The 22145-nt window shown below is 36.1% G+C and overlaps 1 protein-coding gene across 13 annotated transcripts in view; it reads right to left on the minus strand.

Moving 5' to 3' along the window:
* The window catches only part of SOX6 (SRY-box transcription factor 6), a 621895-nt gene that overhangs the window by 195131 nt on the left and 404619 nt on the right, over positions 1-22145 (minus strand). For all 13 annotated transcript variants that reach the window (XM_036861756.1, XM_036861767.1, XM_036861768.1 and 10 more), the window contains 2 exons: positions 13809-13981; positions 10945-11013 (listed from right to left, as the gene is read on the minus strand). In XM_036861756.1, coding sequence (XP_036717651.1) covers positions 10945-11013; positions 13809-13981 — 242 coding nt within the window. The remainder of the gene's footprint in view (positions 1-10944; positions 11014-13808; positions 13982-22145) is intronic.

Genomic DNA, 22145 nt, shown 5'->3' on the forward strand with positions numbered 1-22145 from the left:
CTAGGACTTACTTAACATCTTTTATTAAATAACAGTGCATAAGTTATGTTTTTCCATTTAGGTAACTGGTTCCTGACATCATCACAACTTTTGAAAGGGAACAAAAGTTATTGGACAATCAAAAGTAAAATCAGTTTTCTTGGGTTTCCCTCCCCCCCTTTTCCTATGAATAATACAACTAAAGAATGTATAAGGAAGAGCCAACATTTGCGTGGCTGGGAAATGAATGATGTTATTACAGCACGAAACAAGCATGGCCTGTTAGAGTTCTTTAGAAGAGTCACTCCACCTTGTCAACATGTTCAAGCAGCAGCCAAGTCAGCCTAGCTGAGAGCTCTTTCCAGCTGCACTAATCTCAGCCACTGTAGAAAACTCATCTGTAGACATTTTAAGATAAAAATCTTCCACTGAAGTGTGTGTTTAACAAAAGTCATGACTGTGACCTGAGGTTGGACTTTACTCTTTATTCGGATCTGTGAATTCCTTAACTTTCATCGTTTAGTGTTACAACTTTACTATTTTCTTAATGGATTCGGTGGCAGATAAAATGAATTCAGTGTCTCACAGTGAGACATTACACCTTTTGCATCATTTATTTTCTTTTATTCTGAAGAAGTAAAAATATCTGACTCTAACATTAATAACTTTGAGTGGGAGTTACCTTATGTGAATTAAAAATGGTTATGTCAGTATATCCTTTCAAAATTTAAAAGATATTTCCCTGTGCTATATCAAGTGTCACACAGTATATCAATTTTTATTTCCCATCTCTCAAGTCTGGTATGCATACTGTTTAACTTCTTAAATTCTAAGTATAGACATAATTCACAAAAGCTGGGCAAATGCTTGACTTACAGGAGATGGCATACATAAGATTTATATGAACAACTTTATTTTAAACAAGAAGACTTTTGCATTTTGTGCTGCTACATCGCTAACTTCATCTGTGTATTTAAAAAAAGCTATAAAATAAATTGGAAAGGTTCATTTTCTATCCCACAGGCACTACTGATCTAATAGAAAAGCCCGTTTTAGTGTGAAAAGTAAGAATTTGACCCTATTTTCCAGAATAAAATACCACATCCCCTTTTAGACAATCTCCAGGCAGCTCTAATTCTTGGTCAACCATTTCTGAGTACCTGATAAACCTTACTGTCCTCTTACTGACAATTGAAATAGCTCTCATTTGGCAGCCAGAGAAAATTTTTGCTCTTTCTTTTCCTCTAGTGGTGATAATAATTGATTATAGCGCATCCACGTTGATTATCCTATATTCACATCACTAATTTGTGGGTTCTAAATGTGCATATGTATGTAGACATAAACATGCTTACACATGTAGACACAAAGTATGTACGTGTGCCTTTCTCTCTCTTTTTTTTTTAATAGCTCTTTATTGGAGTATAATTGCTTCACAATACAGTGTTAGTTTCTGTTGCACAACAAAGCAAATCAGCCATATGCATACACATGTCCCCATATCCCCTCCCTCTTGAGTCTCCCTCTCATCCTCCCTATCCCACCCCTCTAGGTCATCGCAAAACACCGAGCTGATCTCCCTGTGCTATGCTGCTGCTTCCCACCAGCCAACTATTTTACATTTGGTAGTATATATGTGTCGATGCTACTCTCACTTCGCCCCAGCTCCACCCTCCCACCCCATGTCCTCAAGTACAACCTCTTTGATCCTCTATGTCTACCTCTTTATTCCTGCCCTGCAACTAGGTTCATCAGTACCATTTTTTTTTTTTTTTTTTTTTAGATTCCATATATATGCACTAGCATACGGTATTTGTTTTTCTCTTTTGGACAACTTCACTCTGTATGACAGACTCTAGGTCCATCCACCTCACTACAAATAACTCAATTTCGAACAGCTCATGGAACTCAGTATCAAAAAAACAAACAATCTAGTTAAAAAATGGGGAGAAGACCTAAATAGACATTTCACCAAGGAAGACATACAGATGGCCAAGAGGCACATGAAAAGATGCTCATCATCACTAATTATTACAGAAATGCAAATCAAAACTACAATGAGGTATCACCTCACGCCAGTCAGAATGCCCATTAACAAAAAATCTAGAAACAATAAATGCTGGAAAGGGTGTGGTGAAAAGGGAACCCTCCTAAGGGTGTGGTGAAAAGGGAACCCTCCTATACTGTTGGTGGGAATGTAAATTGATACAACCACTATGGAAAACAGTATGGAGGTTCCTTAAAAAACTAAAAATAGAACCACCATATGACCCAGAAATCCCACTACTGGGCATATACCCTGTTTCTCTTTTAAGGACTCTGAAATTATTCCTATAGCTCGTACATAAGAATGACAACAACAATAATGATAGTGATAGATAAAATGCATTGAGCACTTAGTAGGGTTTTTTAAGATGATGATCTCTAATCCCAGAACTGGTAAGGTACTATCATTATTCATGTTTTAGGAACTAGGAAATGCAGGCTCAGAAACATTAAGTAACTTTTGTCACAGCTAGTAAGTAGCAAAACATGTCACAGAGCTAATAAGTAGTAGAACTGGAATTTAAATCTTGATTTATTTGTCCCTGATACTTGTGCTGCTTCTACAAAAATTTTAAATTACATACACTCTGAAGCAATGCATTTTATCCTTTTTACCTCCTATTTATATGTACAAATCTAGCTTAAAAGTGCATTCAGATTCATACATTCCTCATATATGTGAAATGTAGTCAATTTCACAGAAAAAATAATTTTAAGCACCTTAAAAAAATGACAGGTTGATGTCCTGAGTCAAAATTCATTCTGTTTAGATAGTAGAAGTCAAAGAGCATCTGAGTATTTATTTTCTAAAAGTTTTTGTCTTATTGTGAAAGACTATGCTTCATTTTAATTTTAAATACCTTCTCCCAAAGGCACAAATCTAATGTCAACACATTCCTGTCTTGCCAATATACCCACATGTAAATAAAAATCAAGTTATTAGAAAACTAACTAAATTTATTAAAATTGTTTAAACCATGATCCATTATAAGCTTTCTAGCTATTAAGTAAAATAGCTATGACCAAAGTCAAAAGTATATTTCAACTGCTCAAGGATTATTTGTTATGCCCCAACCCTCAGTCCACTTTTAGATAGACAGATAGATAGATAAATAGATGAATAGTCCAAACAATTTAGAGTTCACATTTAATCATTTAGTCTGCATTACACTGTATAGAGCAGTTTTTCTTAATCCTGATTGCCTGCTAGAATCATCTAGAGAGCTTTTAACAGTCCCCATCTGGGACTGTACCCCAGACCAATTAAATCGGAACCTCTGCAGTGGGACCCAGGCATCAGTATTTTTAAAAGGCTTCCAAGTGATTACAAGGTACAATCAAGGTTGAGAACCACTGGCATCAAATGCTGTCACTCACTGCTCCCTTTTATCAGCTGCAGAAGGTAGCTATAAAAACAGGTATTAACATTAAAGGGGACTGATCCTCAGTATAGAGACATATCACTTTTAAGCCCCCAGAAAGTAATATAATTAGCTAAGAAGTTTATATGTAAAAACCAAAAGAGTCACTCAGCCATAAATACATTTCATACCACATTACAAAAAGATTCCAGTTATGTTCTTTTTATCTCTTTCCTTGTGGGCATGCAGCCACAGTTGTAGTAGTCCTGAGATATAAACTGATTCTAATGAGCAATCTTCAATTTTTTTCCATTTAAGGATAAAGAGAATGTAATGAGATTTTAGATGTTAGGTATTATTATCCACATTTTACAAACTGGAAAACTAAAGTGCACTAAGACTTATTCAAATCACAAAAAGGGCAAATTGAGATACATCCTGGAATGTTGGAAATAGTACTAGACTAGAAGTCAAAGAAAGTTGGGTTCCACTCATGGCTCTGACAACATGTAGCTTTTTAAACCTGGACGAGTCTGTTGTCTATGCCTCAGTTTCCTTGCATAAAGTAAAGGATTTGGACTAGAGAAAGAGTTCCAAAGAAATTTCAAAGAAAAACATAAGTGGGGGACTTACACATATTTGGGAACTTTTTATTTTACCAACTAAAACTACCAGAAAACAAAGAAACAAAGCACATACCATCTATTATCACCTGTGCTTCATAAAAGGAAAGGACATTTTAATTCCAAAAAAGTAGAAAAAACATAATCTCAGGGTTATTTTTAAGTATAGCTTAACGATAAACTCACTATATTGTTGTACGATAGGAACAGCTACCCACCCTACCCCCAGTCAGTGAGGGAGAACCATGAGGACCTCTAGAGGATGTGTCCAAGTTTAACATTCTGTGAAAGTAGAAGAAGAATGGAGGGGGAACATTTAACATCTTTCAGTGTAGTGCTCTTTCAAGAGTTTCTTAAAATTCCATCATTAAAGAACTACCTTTATAATTTTTGCCATATCCAAGTACTCAGTTCTTACTTACTTAAAGTTTTATTTAAATTGACTTTTTTTTTTGCTTAAATACATTTATTTCAATAGCACTACCTCAAATAGAAGACCAATAGAAAATCACTTGTCATAATTAGAAGATAACCAGATAACAATGAAAATAAAAGTTTTACTTGATTTTATTTAAATTCTAAGCTAAGCACTATTGTCTCCAAAGGCTCTGAGACTAAGATGATCTCTGTCTCTTACAAAGAGAGATTAGCACATCCTAGAAAGGTATTAAAGTGTGCTAGCACTAAACTGAGCCCTCAATGTAATCAGAGAGATCAAGGGAAAAACAGAAAAGAGCTGCTTTTTCCTTGGGGAATTGATACAGTGTTATGTAATGTCATATGCTGGCACCACCGGGATCATCTGCCCACTGGGCTCCATAGCCCCCTGCCCCTGAAGAGGTAACGCACGCTCTCATTTTCATTAATCCCAGAAGGAAGCAGAGACTTTGGATTCCCTGTATTTTCAGTATCACTGATTTGAGAGGGAGCTGGGGAGTAAAGTCTGAGAGATAAGAAGTAGATAAGATAGAGGAGAGAGGGTCACCAAAGAGGGTTGGGGAAATTGAAGGATAGTGCATGAAAAGCACTGAGATTCACCATCAGGCTCTCGTCAGCTGAATGAGATCTTTGCCATAAGGCCACACTTAGAAAATAAGTAGCAAGCTGATTAATAATTCCATATAGCAGCTCAAAGGATCTGGTCCAGTATCACCTCTTTTTATTTCTAGATCCACTCCAACTTTAACAGTCTAGCGTGATTAACTCACACAGAGTTTCTAATCCACAATGAGAATTTCTATCTTTATCTAAGGCCCTTGCTATTCATGAATTATAGCAGCTTTACCTATTCTTTATAATTCAGAAACTTCATTATTATAATGTTAGAAGCAGGCTATACAGCATCTATCATTACTTAAAAAGTTAATTCGATTACATAAAAGAAATAATTAGATTTGCATTTTTATCTTGGTTTTAAACTTCCAAAGAAGATCATAACAGCCTGCCCATGGGCAATTAAAAATCGCATACAGCAGAAAAATAGAGAGAGGAGAGAGGGTCTGTTTTTCCTGGCTAATTCATGGTTGAAGATAGAATTACAAAATATTTTAAGGGTTTGCTGAAGCTGGGGGCTAATCCTAGACTTCTAAGCTTTGTTTATAACTCTCATTTCATTGCAAGAGAGTATCAGATACATGTACAATGCCAATAGAAGTATCAAATTACTTTCAGTGGGTTTATTTGGTCCTGTTCAGAGGCTGTTGAAAGGAGATCCGTTACCTGATCAATAACACCCGAAAAAGGACTATTTGCTAGAGCCAAAACAGGAGCAGTGTAATTGCTTTTTGTTTATCAATGCTAAATACAATTAACAAAGAGATACAACATATACAACATAAGACAGAGGAACTATGTGAGACTGGCAGGCCCCTTACTTTACTTAGTCTTTCTGCTGGCTGTTCAGCCAGTTCCAAAGGACAATAAAGGCAAGGTCCAGCTCTTAAAATTAGAGGTCACTTAGATACTTAATGATGAAGCATATCTTCAAATATATATCTATTATTATTATCCTGGCAAGAAATTAATTAACCAGGTCATGCAGGCCATGAAGGCTAATGTACAAAGTAATTATTTCTGATATTTAGACAACTACTTCACATGAAAAGGTAGTCCTTATTCTGCTCAGCAGATACCTGAAATGCCTGTAGTTAATCATACTGAAGGAAACAAAAGGCAAGGTTTATCTCCTTAAAAGGTGAGAGTACATCTCAAATTATTCTGTTTACTGGTTCAAGAACAATCACCTACCTCCCTGCTCATAATATTGATATGTCTACTGGTTACGTAGGAAGAAAGGAGAACACACATTTAACGGCACTCAAGCACATGACAAACACACAGAGACACAAAATACGCGAATAGCACAAATGAATATATTATAATCAAAATAGAAAACACTATATATGAAAAATACTCACATACTCTAAAGAATAGAGTGAAGCTTCAGTGAAGAGACAAACACTTGGCTGTGTAAATAAGCAGTATGTATTAGAGCATTTAAAAGAGAAAGTTTTCAGAAAAGAGAAAGTATCTGCAAAGCAGCAGCAATGGCATTAGTTCAGGCCTTCCACAGATTGAGTTCACCATCTAATTCATGTATTAAATTGCGAGGGAAGGACAATGAATATTATATACTAATCATAAAGATTAACAAAGAACTGAGTTAAGAATTTCAAGTTTCACAGTTTTACCCAAAAAGGTATATGTATATGAATTGACTAAATCATTGGCTCTGGCCCAGGAGACCAAGTGCCCAAATAAAATCCCAGCCAATCAGTCCCTTCTTAAGAGACCACTGTTGTTTGGTCAGTGATGTGAGGCAAGGACGCCACCTGTACGGGGGGGTCTAAAGAGATATTTGGATCAATATTTGGATCACACCATTCATGTCTGAAAAAGTAAGTTTCTCACAGAGATATTCTAATAAGGTGAATTCTCTTGCAAAGATTAAGTTCTAGCAATGAAATGCCATCGTTAAATATGTTCCTACTGACATGCTATCAAAACCAAAGACCGTGGTATATTGTATCCATGAAGAATATCTTTAGATTCAAAAACCATGACATGGTCAAATGAGGTTAGATGAATAAATATATGGACGGATCAAGAAATCAAGATTTATAAAATATTTTCCGGTTTGCTTAGATTAGACTTACATTTAATGTTTGATTAAAATGCTATAAATATGTGTTGATATGCCCAATGGATTCAAACTGAATTTTGTTTCCTAGTCAACATAACTCATAAGTAAAATGCTTCAAAAGATTGGCTAAGATACTATGGTGTGGGAGAAAGAGGAAGAAATTACTAAAGCAGTTATTTGTCCTTTGGAATTATTACATGAGAATCAACATTCTCAAATCCAAGGATCCATATTCCATGATCTATTAGTTTTGCTATCCACAAAGTTAATAAAACTGTGCTATTTCTGTCTTGGAAATATCAAAAATGTCTATTTTGGGCTCCATATCCGGGGAATTACTTAATAGGTAACAAATTAGAGGTATCGCCATTTTCCCCAAAGCACAGAGGGATTTGAATTCACTAAGCAAACAGCCTCCTAAAAGATCTGTTGACATTAAAGAATTTTAATAATCATTTCAAGTTATTAACCTGATTTTTAAATGGTAAAAATTGACTCATCAAAAGTGTAAAAACATTAGTTCACAAAATCATTCATCTCATGGTTTCAACATGGCTTAAAGACCATATATGGTCTTAAAAGTATCCCTTTAAAAATTTAATTAGAATTTACCAAGGCAAAATTACATTAAAATTATATTAAAGGAAAAAATACATAAATGAAATAATTTTTAACTACATATACAGAATAAGTTTTGAAGGACTGCAAATAAAATAAGCACGTGGACTTTTACAATACTATCTTAATCATGCCTTTTCCTATCGCTAATGAAAAATCCTGCTTTTCAGTATGCAAACCATCCAGGTTTTCATTTGCTTCCATTATAACAGACCCAGATGTGTTTGTGTGTGGTTGTTATAAGAGGTTAGACACTCTTCCCTTTCTTTCTAGTACAGCTTGCAAATTTCAAAACAACAGTACTAATTCAGAAGTCAGCATTCTGAACTAGAAGTAAAGAATAATCTTTAGATGTATTATTTAGATCTATGTATGTACATAGATCCCAAGCATCAGGTGAATGTAACCACCTGATACTTGGGATCTATGGCCAATTGCCATGGCTTAATCTTGCTGACCATGTTAGCAAATAGGTTCTAGGATACAAGATTTTAAAAGAAGGAAAAAGGTCAAACTTGGGATCTCAAATTGTCGCTGTATTCATTTGCTTTCAGAAGAGAAAGGTTTTGTATTTACTATCTTACTCTGTTTTGTTTTCAAAAGGGAGAATGTTTCATGATAGAAAAATGTTTGAAGCATTTCTTAAATCTCATATTTTGCTCAAATTAAAATTAGTCCAACAACAGTCTCTCTCCTAAATTTGATCACGCCTATGGCTGGTCAAAAACCTTATTTGAAAATACAGTGAACCCATTCCCCTTCCAAAAAAACAACTAGAAGTCTGAATATCAAATACATGCTTTGTAAGTGTCAGAGATTAATATGTTTTGTGTAAGGAGAAGTGTTTTTCAGTATTTGAAAAATTCTTTGAATGGTCTCATGCTCGATAAGATAAATACTGACAAGATATGCAGTGAAGCAGTAGCTCAGGACAGAATAAACTATAAATATAGGTTATTGCCTCCTCTTATTTTTTAAAATATGAAATTCGTGTTACAAAGAATCCCATATTTCTAAAATTAATGTAACTATTTTGAATCTCTCTATGATTTTATAATTTATACTGCTGAGATCAAAGCCTGATTAGCTTCAATTTTTTAAAATTTAAACAATGAGAAATATCTACAAATTTAAAAGCAATTAAACTTCTTTTAAAACACTTGAAAAACCAACTTTCTTGTCTTCTCAAATTGAACATTCTGATGAATAATATTTTAAGATCATGTCCTATAGTTTCCTGAAAAAGATATCAACTTTATATAGTCAAGTTACAACTATAAAATCATATGTAATCAATAAATGCCTATAATATTTCATTAAAATACTTTGATTTTGTTGCTATTCATCTGAGATCCTCAGTACAACAGGCAAACGTCAATTAAGACAGCCAGTTAATGCAAACAACTTTGGACTAAGAAGTGAAATATATTCAAAATAAACAAAGAAGTAAGTAATAAAGAGGTAGTAAAAACATTAATAGTAAGTAACTGATATGAGAACATCTCAGGGAATTTCTTCCATTTCTGCTTTACAAATAGGAGAAACAGAGAGAACTAAATGATCAGGTTAGGTTATTTAACACCTACTGAGTTCTTAGAGAGGGATCTAGAGAAAAATGTAGGAAGCCACAGGCTAAAAATCTTGACCTTAGCAGTGGGAGACACACTGAAAATTCTAATAAGGGCAGAACAAGGGAACACCTGGACAGTTATTTAATTAAGGATCTCAGCATGAGTCATGAGGTATCAGGATGAGAAATTATTTCAAGATTTAATTATAAAGGCTGACTGTCCCAAATGCCAGAGATATACCGTCTCCTCTATGTTTGGATTCTGTATTTTGAAACATACAGACTTGAGTATGGAATATAGAATCAGAACTAATTAAAACAGCAACAACAACAACAAACACTGGTTAAGACCTCCTAGTAAAGACACCTGGACAAAATGCCAAATTAGGTACAGGTACTTCTTCAGGCACCAAATTGGTATTTTAAATGCAGTGACTACTACCTGGAACACTAAGTGTGATTACAAAATGAAGCAAAAATCTAAGTTAAAATCACTGGCTTTCATCAGTGAGGTGAAATAAGTTATGACTTTATGTAAACGATTTTTTAAAATATAGGAAGGTGTGATACTAATCTCAAGGAAAGGACTAATATAATTCAGAATATACCGCCCCAACTAGGCTGAACCATAGATCCCAGTGGTTAGAAAATATCTACAGCAACCAAGAGAAACCCAGAGACTGTGGTGGATACATATAACTCTGGGATCAATATTTCTGAGGATTAATCACCAGACAACCAGTTGCTTATTCTAAGGCTTTCTAGAAGTCACACACCTATGTTCCTATTCAAAAATGGAGACCACTTCCCTTACCTATGTCAAAAAGCTGTTAGCTGAATTAACGATCAAATTTCTAAAGGAATGACAGAAATCAGAATTCTTTCCCAGGCCCATGCAATTATGATCTACATATTGTGTTAACCTGCCAAAAAAAAAAAAAAAAAAAAAAGAAAAAAGAAAAGAAAAGAAATGAAGAAAAAAAAAGAAAGAAAACAAAAGAAAAAGGAATTTCTAAAGTGTGTTACAATTATTCCAGAACAAGTTTTTCTTCCTTTCTAGACTATAAGCTTCTTGAAGACAGACAATTACTTATTAATCTTTATGTTCTCTTCAGTGCCTAGCAGAAATGCAGTTAATATCTGTTAAAGAACAAATTAATTATTACCAACCTTTTCCTAGGTCATAAGATTCTTCTCATAATTGGCCCAGACAGTCCTAACAAGCAAATAAACATAAGCTTCTACCCATGATACTATTAGATGGTAAAATATAAAGCAGCAAGTAGTTTGTGGCAATAAAACTAGCATGTGTATGCTACCTTGGAAACCATTAGGTTTCCACCAGGTTGTGTTAGGCAAATGGCAGAAGGAAAAAAAGATAAGGTTTATTCTGCTTACGCATCACATCAGAAAAGAATGCTTAGACTACCACCAAGTCGATATTTTCTACATCCACTTATACAGTTGTATACAACATCCCTGAATAACAAACAGCCCTATTGGTGCTGTTTATAAGAGAAGGGTGCATTTGCAGCATTTTAAATTCCATTTTCAAGGAGAAAAGTATCTAAGTATAATCAGACGAGAGTAATAAAATACACTGACCTGGATCTGTTGCTGCAGGAGATTAATTTTGTGCTGCTGTTGCAGAAGTTGCTGCTGTTGTCTTGCAATCTATCAGAAATAAAGTTTCATTAAATTAAAATGAAATGCTTACACCTTTGCCATTACCTCAGGTACCTCTCCTGGTATTACAAGGATGCTTTACTGTACTTCTACATGAAAGAGTTCCTATAAAATGAGAGAGGCAGAATCAGAAAGTTGGAGAAAAGGAAATATTTCAAACAGGTGCCATCTCTCTGCTTGCCCCTAAATCTTTACCTGTACATGAAAACTACCCCCTTGTATTACATTTGTGAGCAGTTCATCTATATCTGCACTGGTCATCTGGAAAGAATGGGAATTTCAAAATCTCATCCTTGAAGAATAAAAACAGGAAAACTCTGGCTACATTCTTCTAAGGAGCTTAATTTGTATTTAAAAAGTAAAATCTGTAAGCAAAGATAGGAAAGAACTTTCTATTACTTATAATATGGCTACTTTGGTGAAACCTTTTCTACTGTAAAGATTTTCAGAACTGATAACACAAATATTGTCAAGGGAGTGCCAAAAAAATACAGCAAAAGGCAAAAACCTTTATCTTTTTTTGTTGATATAATGTGTAATGTACAAAGCATTTTTAAAAACAAACACAATTTAATATTTATTCACATCCTTTTGAGGGTAATGTGTTAGTTTTACAGTACAGGATCCACATACAAGTTTTGTATTCCCTGCTTCACCCAACAATCAAATTCAACATCTTAGCACATCATCTCGTCTATAAAAAGAAACATTAACTACTTAATGCAAGCCCTATTGAAGACTGAAATCTGCCCCTCAGGAGAGCAGGGAACTTCTGTAGGATAATGGTGTTTACTATAAAACAGGAGTTAGGTGTCAGGCTACTTACTACCTCAAAATCTGAGCTGCTGGAGTCTGAAGCCCATGGGAATGCCCCTTAGTGAAAACACTCACTGCCAACCTAGGAAGCCAGAGAAAAAAATGGCCAGAAAGCACTTAGAAGGACTTGGTTTAGTGGTGCCCTATAGGCAAGAGTTATGTTCTTCCTATTCCTTCTATTTCCAAAATATTCTAGAATGGACAATGTTGGAAGTGGAAATGAGTGTGAACCAGCCCTCAGCTGTATACTTCCTGAGTCCTTTTGATATTTTAGCATAGAGTAGAGGGACACACCCAAATCACATTCCTTTCAGCAGAAGATGACAAATAGCAATCTGCCCCCAAATGTGGCTTAATGGTTTCTGGTGATGACTGGTTCATACTGGAAGTCATGATAAAGCTACCCCTAACGAAGGGTACAGTTTGAGAAATGGGATCACTCCTCCCCAAAGCTTTATAAGCAAAATGGAAACAGTATTTAATCAGTTTGGAAAGGCCCACTCTGCCTATCACCATTCAAATCAGAAATGGACAACTCACTCTGCAATTCTAGGTATACATGCTGGATCTCTGAATATTTATTTCCTCTTAGCCATCCAGTGAAACACCACTAGACATCTAATATTGATGGTCCCTCCTAAATGATAAAGTGCTGCATAGAAATGCATCCAAAACACCACAGTGCAATTACTATCATCCACTCTAGATGTATGGGTTTGACACAGTGAAGTATGGTACATAAGCACCATGTGGCTCAAATTCTGAATTTTATTTGCCAATCGGTTGAGCTACATGCTCGCTTCATTGAGCATGACAACCTAGTTTTAAGTGTCATTTAATTTTCATTTTGAAATATAATTACAAAGTGTTCACTGTAAGATATCACTCGTCTGCAAATGTGTCAAGATTAATTTGTGCTAGCTTATTCACAAGTGTCAATAGTTAATTACTGTGTCATCTCTGGATAGCTAAATGACATTCTAACTTCTGATTTTTTACAGTGTTCCTTTATGTTATTTTCCATTAGGGGCTGAGTCCATACCCCTACATGTGGGCAAATATTCAAGCATATAAAATACCACACGTCACAACTCATTAAAATCAACAGAGCATATATTGCTCTATATACCCCTATAAAATACATTTAACTGAAAAGATAATTCCAGTAATAATGTCAGATTCCTAAAAACTGCACATTAATTTGGGTCTATCTGATCTAAAGCATCAGGGACTACTCTATAGGATCATTGTTATGAGATTAATGCACTCTTATGAGACAGGAAAAACATTTGGGAAAGTGATTTATTTTTTAAAAGATACACACAAACTTTGCTATTTTTCTTCCTTCTCACTTCCAAATCAATGAAGTCAAATTCTTCCAGGAGCCATGTGTTAATTTGTTTTTAATGATTTACCTATGCTATAAATAAAGTGACCATATAATTTATCATCCAAACCAGGACAACTTTTGCAAGTGGAAGAGGGGAGTATTAATAATTACTCTGGAAAACAGACATTAACCAGAGCTATTCTGGAAAAACTGAGACATATGGTCACCCTAGCTTGAACCAGTGAACTGAAAGATTCTCAAAGTTTTTCTAGACCGGGATCCTCCTTTACTGGATGAGAGAAGAGTAAGGCCCAGAGAAAAGCGATTTACTCATGGTTAAGCTACATTGGGAATATACATGATGCCTACATGAATAAGTATCCCCAAGTAATTAATCAAATCCAAATGTTCTGGAACAATGTTATCATTTCAGTTATGCCCAGTTGCTATGACGCCTTTCTTTGTCCTCCACATATATTCCCTCAGTATTCTCGGTGACCCTGGATTTCCAGAAGGCTTCTTTCTTTCCTTCTTTTTTTTAGGAAGGCTTATGACAAATAAACCAATCAATGTGATTACTCGCTGAGCTTGGCACATTCCACACCTCCAGTTCATCAGCTCCTTTTGCAGGGCTCACCTGTTCTTGCTGTTGGCGAGCAAGGTCCATTTGCTGCCGTTGTTTCTCAATTTGTGAGGCTGCCAGTTTTTTCTGTTCATCATGCGCTGCCAGGAGCTGCTCCCGTAAACTGATCAGCTGGGTAATCATGGTAGAGAGCTGCCGTTCTTTTTCTGCCAAGCTCTCAGGTGTACCTAAAATGGAAGCGAAAAGATATCTCACAAGTTTGAGAAAAGTCTGAATGAATTAGGGAAGCAAGTGGGTGGGCAGATTTAGAAAGGGACTACCCTGGGACACTTAAATATCTGGGACAATAAGTGGAGGTCACTGTAAGTGCAGGAGCTCTATGGAGTAGCAATGGAATGAACGCTAGGGTTAGTCATCGCCCCTGCCAAGAAAAAGGACTGTTGCCAATACAATTCTCACTCACTCTTCCCTCTTGCTCTTTAAAACAAAACAAAACAGAACAACCTACTCCATTCTCTCCCTTTCACCACATTCCCCTTCCCTCCCCACCCAAATCTATCTGATCAAGCTAGGAATCTTATGCTATTTAGTACCAAAGATTAGAAACTATGGGTTGTATTAATATTCTATAATCAACCTCTACCCGCAATGACTGACAGAGGATCTAAGACATAATAGGTGCTTAAATAATGTTACTTAGGAATTTTCTGATCACTGCCCTCATAAAATTTTTCTATTGTGCAAAGATCTGTCTCTGAATCTCAGAAGTCAGAGGTCACTCTTGGCCACGGGATGAGTGCTACAGAAAGAAAAAAAAATCTGTCTTGCCTCAGGTAAGAAAGAATTGAAACTGATTTTTTTTTCTGGTGACGGGATCAAGCTAAAGTTCCCAAGTTCATCCTTAAAGGCAATAACGTTGCTTGGGGGGCTCCCTCACCCCTTTGTCATTTGTCACTCTTCAAAGGGAAAAAACACATTCGAGGTTGAAAAGGTTATGATGTCGCTGCACACCTACGATATGCACTAATGGTGCTGAACAGTCTATTTATGGGCAAATTGCACAGCTCTCCTAAGTAAAGGGTACAGAATCCTTTTGTGAATCTAAATTAGAGCATTTTGCCATAGTATAAGATAAGAATTTCAACCCACAACCCACTGTATTTGAGCACACAGGTTTCATTATGAAGAAATGATCTATGCTTTGAAAGCTTTTCAGAAAGATGCCACCAGCTGTCAAAAGAGATAAAGATTGCCAATTTTTGTGTGTGTGGAAGAGGAGACTTCCAATCTCCTTATGAAACCCCCTCATTCCTGCTGGGAAAGCACCAGGACAATCTGAGAATCTGAACGTATTTTAATTAGGAATGGGCCTGTTTTTTGAGTGGGTCCAGGGAAAAGCGAGCCTTCAGGTGATGCTGGCTAGCACGTACTAGTATATGATTCCCACAAGGTAAGGCTGATAAGCTACAATATTTAGAATTACCTTGGTATTCTTAATGCCAATTAAAGTCCTTAAAAATAAATAAGTAAATACATAAATAAACTGTCAATATCCCATATCCCTTAAAGATTTACTGAGCTGAAAGGTGGCCTAAAATCAAAATTAAAAGAAAAATAAGATAGTGAAATGATGTTAGAAAATGTACTCCACAGATAAGGAAACAAACACTGCATCAAGGATAGTGACCAGCTGTTCCTTCTAGCTACTGAAAGTGATTTTTTTTAATGAGTTTTTATTTCAGCAATAGGAATTTCAGCTTGGTGAAAGAAAGAACTTCTTGATCCAGAAATGTTAAAATACAAAATCAGGTTCTTGGAGGGGATCATAAAAATCTCCTCCAAAGCACAACAAGCTCAACTAATATAAATGTTAATAATATATAGGAATGAGAAGACATAAAACAAGTATGGAATTTACTTACTCATTTCATTAAATTTTAATTAAAAAAATATTTCTTGAATCTCAGGTACTATATCAAGAACTAAGGATACTGATACCATACCAAGAAAATGCACAGTTCCCTTTCACCTTAATCAAGTAATCACACATATAAATGTAAACTACAACTAAATAAGAATTATAAACAGGACAGACATTTGGGGGGAGATTGAACCAAGTTTGGGAGGCTCAAGTGTAGGGAAGTTATGCCTGACAAAGTAACAAGTTAACAGGAAGATGAAGAGTTAACTAGGCAAAGAGTTGGAGGGTGGTCAAGGAGCTTTTCAGTAGGAGAAAACAACACAGGCAAAGGCCCTGTGAGGGGGAAGGTGGTGGTGGAGAGTGTCAGTGTGTTCCAGAAATTGAAAGAAGGTAGTAAAACTTAAATAAGAAAAACAAAGGAGAGTAGAGGACCAAATGAGGCTAGGAAGGTAGGAAAAGTTCACACCATTCAGCTCCTTATAGACCACGCTGGATGAACTTCATGTTTATTCTAAGAAAATTTCAAAATCACTGAAGTACTTTAAACAAGAGATGATGTGGGTGTTCTGGTTACAGTGTGGAGAATAGTTTGGAAAGTTATGAGAACAGATAAATGGGGTTTATTACATATACTTTTTGGCAACATTCTGATCTACGTGTTATTATCTTGTTATACCTATGTATATGAGGTGAGTTAAGAGAAGACTTACTGGATACTGGGAAAGTTACCGTACCATAATTCTTTGTTAATAAAGAAGAGCATTCATTGGAAATTTTGTTAATAAAGAAGAGCATTCATTGGAAATTTTGGGCAAGGACCAATACAAGAGTCGAATCTGGTATTTAGATTCTCCAGTAAAGACTGGAAAATTTTCTCTTCTCTCCCAGGTTAAACTTTGTCTTTTCAAAAATCTTCAATATATTTCCCTTTCTCCTCTGCATAGGAAACAGAGAAGCTGAAGATAACACACAAATGGCTTCTTAGCCTCTTCTGTTCAAGGTGAAGCCAACAGGTCTATAAATGCATTGGTGCTTCCAATACTAATAGACGTGTATTTCTGAATTTACAGAATAACACCATTTAACTGAATCTTTTTACAAATCAGCATGACACTCAAATTGTTTAACTGTAAAAATTCAATGACACCTAAATAAGTCTTTCATTGAACTTAAAAGATACATGTTTAAGAAGAAAACAAGCCAGAGATCAGTATGTTTAAATTGAAGAGTTGGGTACACATATAAGGCTGTTGTTATCTTTTCCTTAAATTTGAGAAGCACATATATATTTTGAATACATGTGAGTGGCATGACAAATGCAGTTGGAATGAAATGTAGTAGTAAAACAAATCTAAAATTGCCCTTGAAATGGGAAATACACATATGGATATATATGTATACACACACACACACACATTAGCCTACACATTTAGAGAACGTAAGCTGTTGCATGGTGTAAATTGATTTCTAGTTAATTTGATCCCCAAGCGACTATATATACATATGTGTGTGTGTGTGTGTGTGTGTGTGTGTGTGTGTGTAGTCATTTTTCTGTCCTATACCCATTGTATTTATTCACATATAGTGGTTTAAACCCAGGTATTTAAAATCCATGGTGCTGGATTTTTGTTTTAATTAACAGCAAATATGTATGCAGCTATTATAAAAGCAACGTCAAATCTAAATCACGCTGACCAACCAACCTGCGAACACAAGTTATTTCATCTCAAAAATACTAGTTTAATTGAACATGAAACTTTGCCATAGCAAAGGAACTACAACTGCGAGAGTTGCTGAAAAAGCAGACAATTTATGGGACATAGTGGGGCAGCCTAAATACATATTAAGGAAGGCAAACAACCATACATTGGGTTGGCCAAAAAGTTCGTTTGGTTAATGAATACATTGTTCAATAAAGTTCTTTGTGAAAATGAAAAATGTGTCTTTTATTTTTACTTAAAACCGAATGAACTTTTTGGCCAACCCAATAGAATGCTCTTATGAGGTAGGCTAACTCTATGTTAAGAATATCTTGTCTTAAATCACTTAGAAAAAAAGCAGATCAGATCCTGAGGATCTGCCCAGGCCAGCAGAGGTCATCAGTAGCTGCCTACATCATCCGTTTTACATCCTTCAGGCTATCTTAAAATGCTTCTCTAAAAAGCATTGCCAGAAAATAGTCTCTCCTCCACAAAAACAGAAGTAGTTTCATAAACCAAAAAAAGGGAACCAGCAAAAAAGAGCTTCCATACACAGCTTCTCTACAAGTTAGGGCGCCTGCTTTTATCCAATATCACACACAGTGTGCGCCTGACACTCTCCGCTGTAAACTGTATCTATTCTCCAACTACAAAGACAGTGCAGTAGGGGTTTTTTTGGGTGTTTTTCTTTTTTTTTTTTCCATGGGGTCGTCTTTATCCCCAAACCACATCTGTCTTGAGTTTCTCTTAGATTAGTCAGGTGGATCAGTGCTCCCCAGGGCCTGCTCCAGCTGAAGTATTTTAATTTGACTAAACACCTGATTTATTTTATCTCTCCGATGAGAAAGGCAGTTTGTCTTAATAGAGCCTGTCAGCCCACAGCCCCATTCACAGCAATTTACAGGCAGCCAGGGACGCTGGAAGAGAAGAGTGCCGTGATTCTGTATTTTATCCTCCTCCAGAAAGCACCTAAAAGCAGCTATTCACTGCTACTGCATGTGGCATTTTAGAACTGAATTAGCTTTTTATTCAAGTAACTACACTTGTTGTGAATAGCTTATCTGTAAAATTGCTACATTCACTACTGATTTTATTAACCTTTGGCTCTATCACAAAATGGTCTTCAGTTAGGAAAGACCTTTAAAATTGACACATTTTTTTCTTAGGGGGCTTTATTCCAGTGACTTCAGATTTACTGAGTTTGATCCATTGAATTTTTACCAGTTGTACTTAAAATTTTGAGTCTCAATAGGAAGTCAATAGTGCGTAAATAAGGAAACACTTTTCAAAATGTAAATACAGCAGCAATTTCCCTCATCAAAAGTTTTCAAATACCATCTTTCACCATAACAGTTTCAAAATCAGCCCTCTAGCCTTTTTTGGTCATAATCTGAAGAACTTGAAAAAAATTAACTAAAATAGACTATTTATTTTAAACTTTACAAACTATAACTACCTGTCCCTAGGCCCAAAGCCAACAGAGAAAATTCAAAATAGATGAGAATTTGGGTAAAATAATAAGACAATTAGGATAAATCCCTTCTTGATATAGAATGAAAAATTAAAAGTCATTTAAAATTTATTTAAGTCTTTTTTTTTTCATGAGCTCATAAAAGTTAGCACCACAATCTGCTAGTTAATTTTGCCCATGTAAAATATACATAATTACAATCAGTGGTGCTAGAAATAAGACTGGGCATTGGGAAGTCCCTAAAGACTCCACATCTGGACAAGGGAGGCACCTTGCAGAGCACTTCACTAAATGGATTTGCCTCACCTCTTTTACAATATTCCCGTACCTAGGACTTTTACAATATAAAAGTCTTAAACGGGTCACTCTCTTAATGGCTGTCCCCTGAAAGTGGATCACTGCTATGTGGTGATGACTAAGTTTTTCTAATGAGAAAACCCAGAAACAAGCACAGCAGTGGAAAGAGAGACAGAGAAAATTAGAAACGGGGGTGTGGGGGAGAGAAAAAGAAAGAGAGGTGGGAGGGGAGAAACAAAGAGGGAAGTAGAGAGAGAGGGAAAGAGAATGAGCAAGGATGGCTAAATTAATTTTTGTGAGTTTCTCTGCATGTTTTTTATTTCTTCATATTTATGAAACGAAGGGCAACAGTGTTAAAACGCAATGTTCACCAAGCCAAATAAAACTAACATTAACAAATGGCATTATCTAGAAATGTGTCCTAGCAAATTGAAAATAATACTTCTATCTAACCATTCTCCTTTATTGGATCACATACTACTTTAACAAAGTTAATAGGACTTAACCATGAAATTACAAGAAGCCTGGGCATGAACAGTGTGTTTGGAACGATGGGGAGGGGTGGCAGTAACACCGGAGTGGAATTCTGATAGAGATATACTTTTCCACATCAATCCTGGAAAGGATTAAAGAACTTAACAATAATTCCAAGCAGCATCAATCAAGGAACTCAGCCAACAACCCAGAAAGCTTTTAAATTCAGTTGAAAAGAAAAGCTCTTAAGAGTCAATTCCCTGGTCAGTTCTAATTTTTTTAATGGACATTGTTTGAGAAGAAAGACAAAATACAATGCTAGTCATAAAATAAAGCTGCATTTGATCTTTTCTGCCCACAGGTAACCTGGTTAAACTGCTGTGTCTCATACTGCAGCCTCCTCACACATCAGATGGGCTGTGATGTCTCCACTTCACAAGCTCAGTCCATCATTTAGCATTGGCCTTTTTTGATATAGCCTTCTTTTAAATGTCACAAAATAGGACAGCAAAAAGTCAACAGAAATAAATAGGGTAAGCTGAAGAAACTAACAGTCTATCAGAAGGTCCCCTGATAAAAGTTACTTTGTGGTGACTGCCTGAGAAAGGAACCCCTGTCCCAGTATACTAGCAGCTAATTTGAGTTCTGAACCCAACAGCAGTTTTAAAAGCTTTCCACTCAAAGGGCCCCAGTGCATCATAAAGATAAAGGATTTCAGTACAAAACCACCACAAAGACCTCTATTATCTTATCAGTCTTTGGTTACAACAGCTGAACCAATATGACTAAATTCTGAATGACTTTTTTCAAAAGAGCAAAATACTGGAATTTCTTTGTTTTCTCATCAGTCAGCTATTGTCATTGCTCCCATATGCTACTATCCACTCCTTAGTAAATAAAAAGTTTAATAAATGCAGCGATTGTGCTCTTAGGAATCACTTAGGGACCACTACACAGGAAGTGTGGCTCAGGATTGAGGTACAGGCTGGGTTTGTTTTCACCCAATGTATGAGAATTTCCTTCTTAAGATGTAAACAGCTCTCACTTAAAATGTCATTAAAATCTTACTGTGTATGAACAAGAGGAGGATACCCGGGAACTCCCTAAATTAAGTTCAATTCTCCTGTCTATTCCAGGCACACTCACCTCTCCTTCAGCTTCCCCTCTTTCTAGCTGCAAAAGGAAGTCTATTCCTGGATCAACTGAGGTCTATTCATGTTGCAGATCCCAAAAGAGGAAGAACAATCCATGGAATTCTGCCATCTAGGCTCCTAACCTCACAGCTGGGCCTTTAGCCCATTGTGCTTTATTAGCTCATCCTTTTGGGATCCGGAAATGAAGGTATCCTGAAATATCTCTCCTTCAGTAATAAGACAGGCTACCTTCACATTACTGTTCTCTATGGATAATACTTGGTCAGTGGCTACATCTCTACAATTTACATACAAAAGGAGTAATTTATGATCTTTCAGAAACATGAAATTCTTTGGTCCTTTGGGGGAAAAAATTTTTTTTCAATATTGCCACCAAGTATAATAGGATTGGCTCTTTCTCCAGAAGTTCCATCAGAGCTAGAAGATAGGAAAGTAAGAATTAAGAAAAATAGACCTTATTTAACAAGGTATTGTCTTTTTTTTAATTAATTAATTTATTTATTTATTAATTAATTTATTTTTGGCTGCGTTGCGTCTTTGTTCCTGTGTACGGCTTTCTCTAGTTGCGTCGAGCAGGGGCTACTCTTCGTTGCGGTCCGCGGGCTTCTCACTGCGGTGGCTTCTCTTGTTGTGGAGCATGGGCTCTAGGCACGTGGGCTTCAGTTGTTGCAGCACACAGGCTCAGTAGTTGTGGCTCACGGGCTCTAGAGCGCAGGCTCAGTAGTTGTGGTGCACGGGCTTAGCTGCTCAGCAGCATGTGGGATCTTCCCAGACCAGGGCTCGAACCCATGTCCCCTGCACTGGCAGGAGGATTCTTAACCACTGCGGCACCAGGGAAGCCCCAAGGTATTGTCTTAAAAGATTTTATGTGGTATCTAATTTGATCATCATCCTAAATGTTGCTTTATTTTCGTTTCACAGATGAAAAACTAACTACTAAAAGTAAAGAAACTTGACCAAGTCAGTGTATTTGATTGGATCTGAATTCAGGTCTTCTGATTCCTAATCCAAGGAAGTCTGGGGCCTAAGGGAAAACTAGCTATCTTCCCTTGCCTCAGACTTGAAATACATTGTAGGGAATTTCTAGAAGTTAGGAGCAATGCTCTAAGGGACCTAGAATTTTAATGCCACATAAGGCTTAGAAATATACAACTTCTTAGTAAGGGTTTGTTTACAAAATAAGAAGTTTAAAAGATAGGCTAGGCAATTAGACAACCAAAGAGGTGAATAAATTGATCTTTGATACCTTATAGATGTAAGAACAGATCTTGATATTAGGTGATACACCTGGAGTTACTCAGGAAATTAGCACCTAGCCTGGTAGTCAAGATCCTCTGTTACGTTTATTCCCCAAACCTCTTTCTCCTTAGTCTC

The sequence above is a fragment of the Balaenoptera musculus genome, chromosome 8, assembly GCF_009873245.2.
Source record: "Balaenoptera musculus isolate JJ_BM4_2016_0621 chromosome 8, mBalMus1.pri.v3, whole genome shotgun sequence".
Lineage (NCBI taxonomy): Eukaryota > Metazoa > Chordata > Mammalia > Artiodactyla > Balaenopteridae > Balaenoptera > Balaenoptera musculus.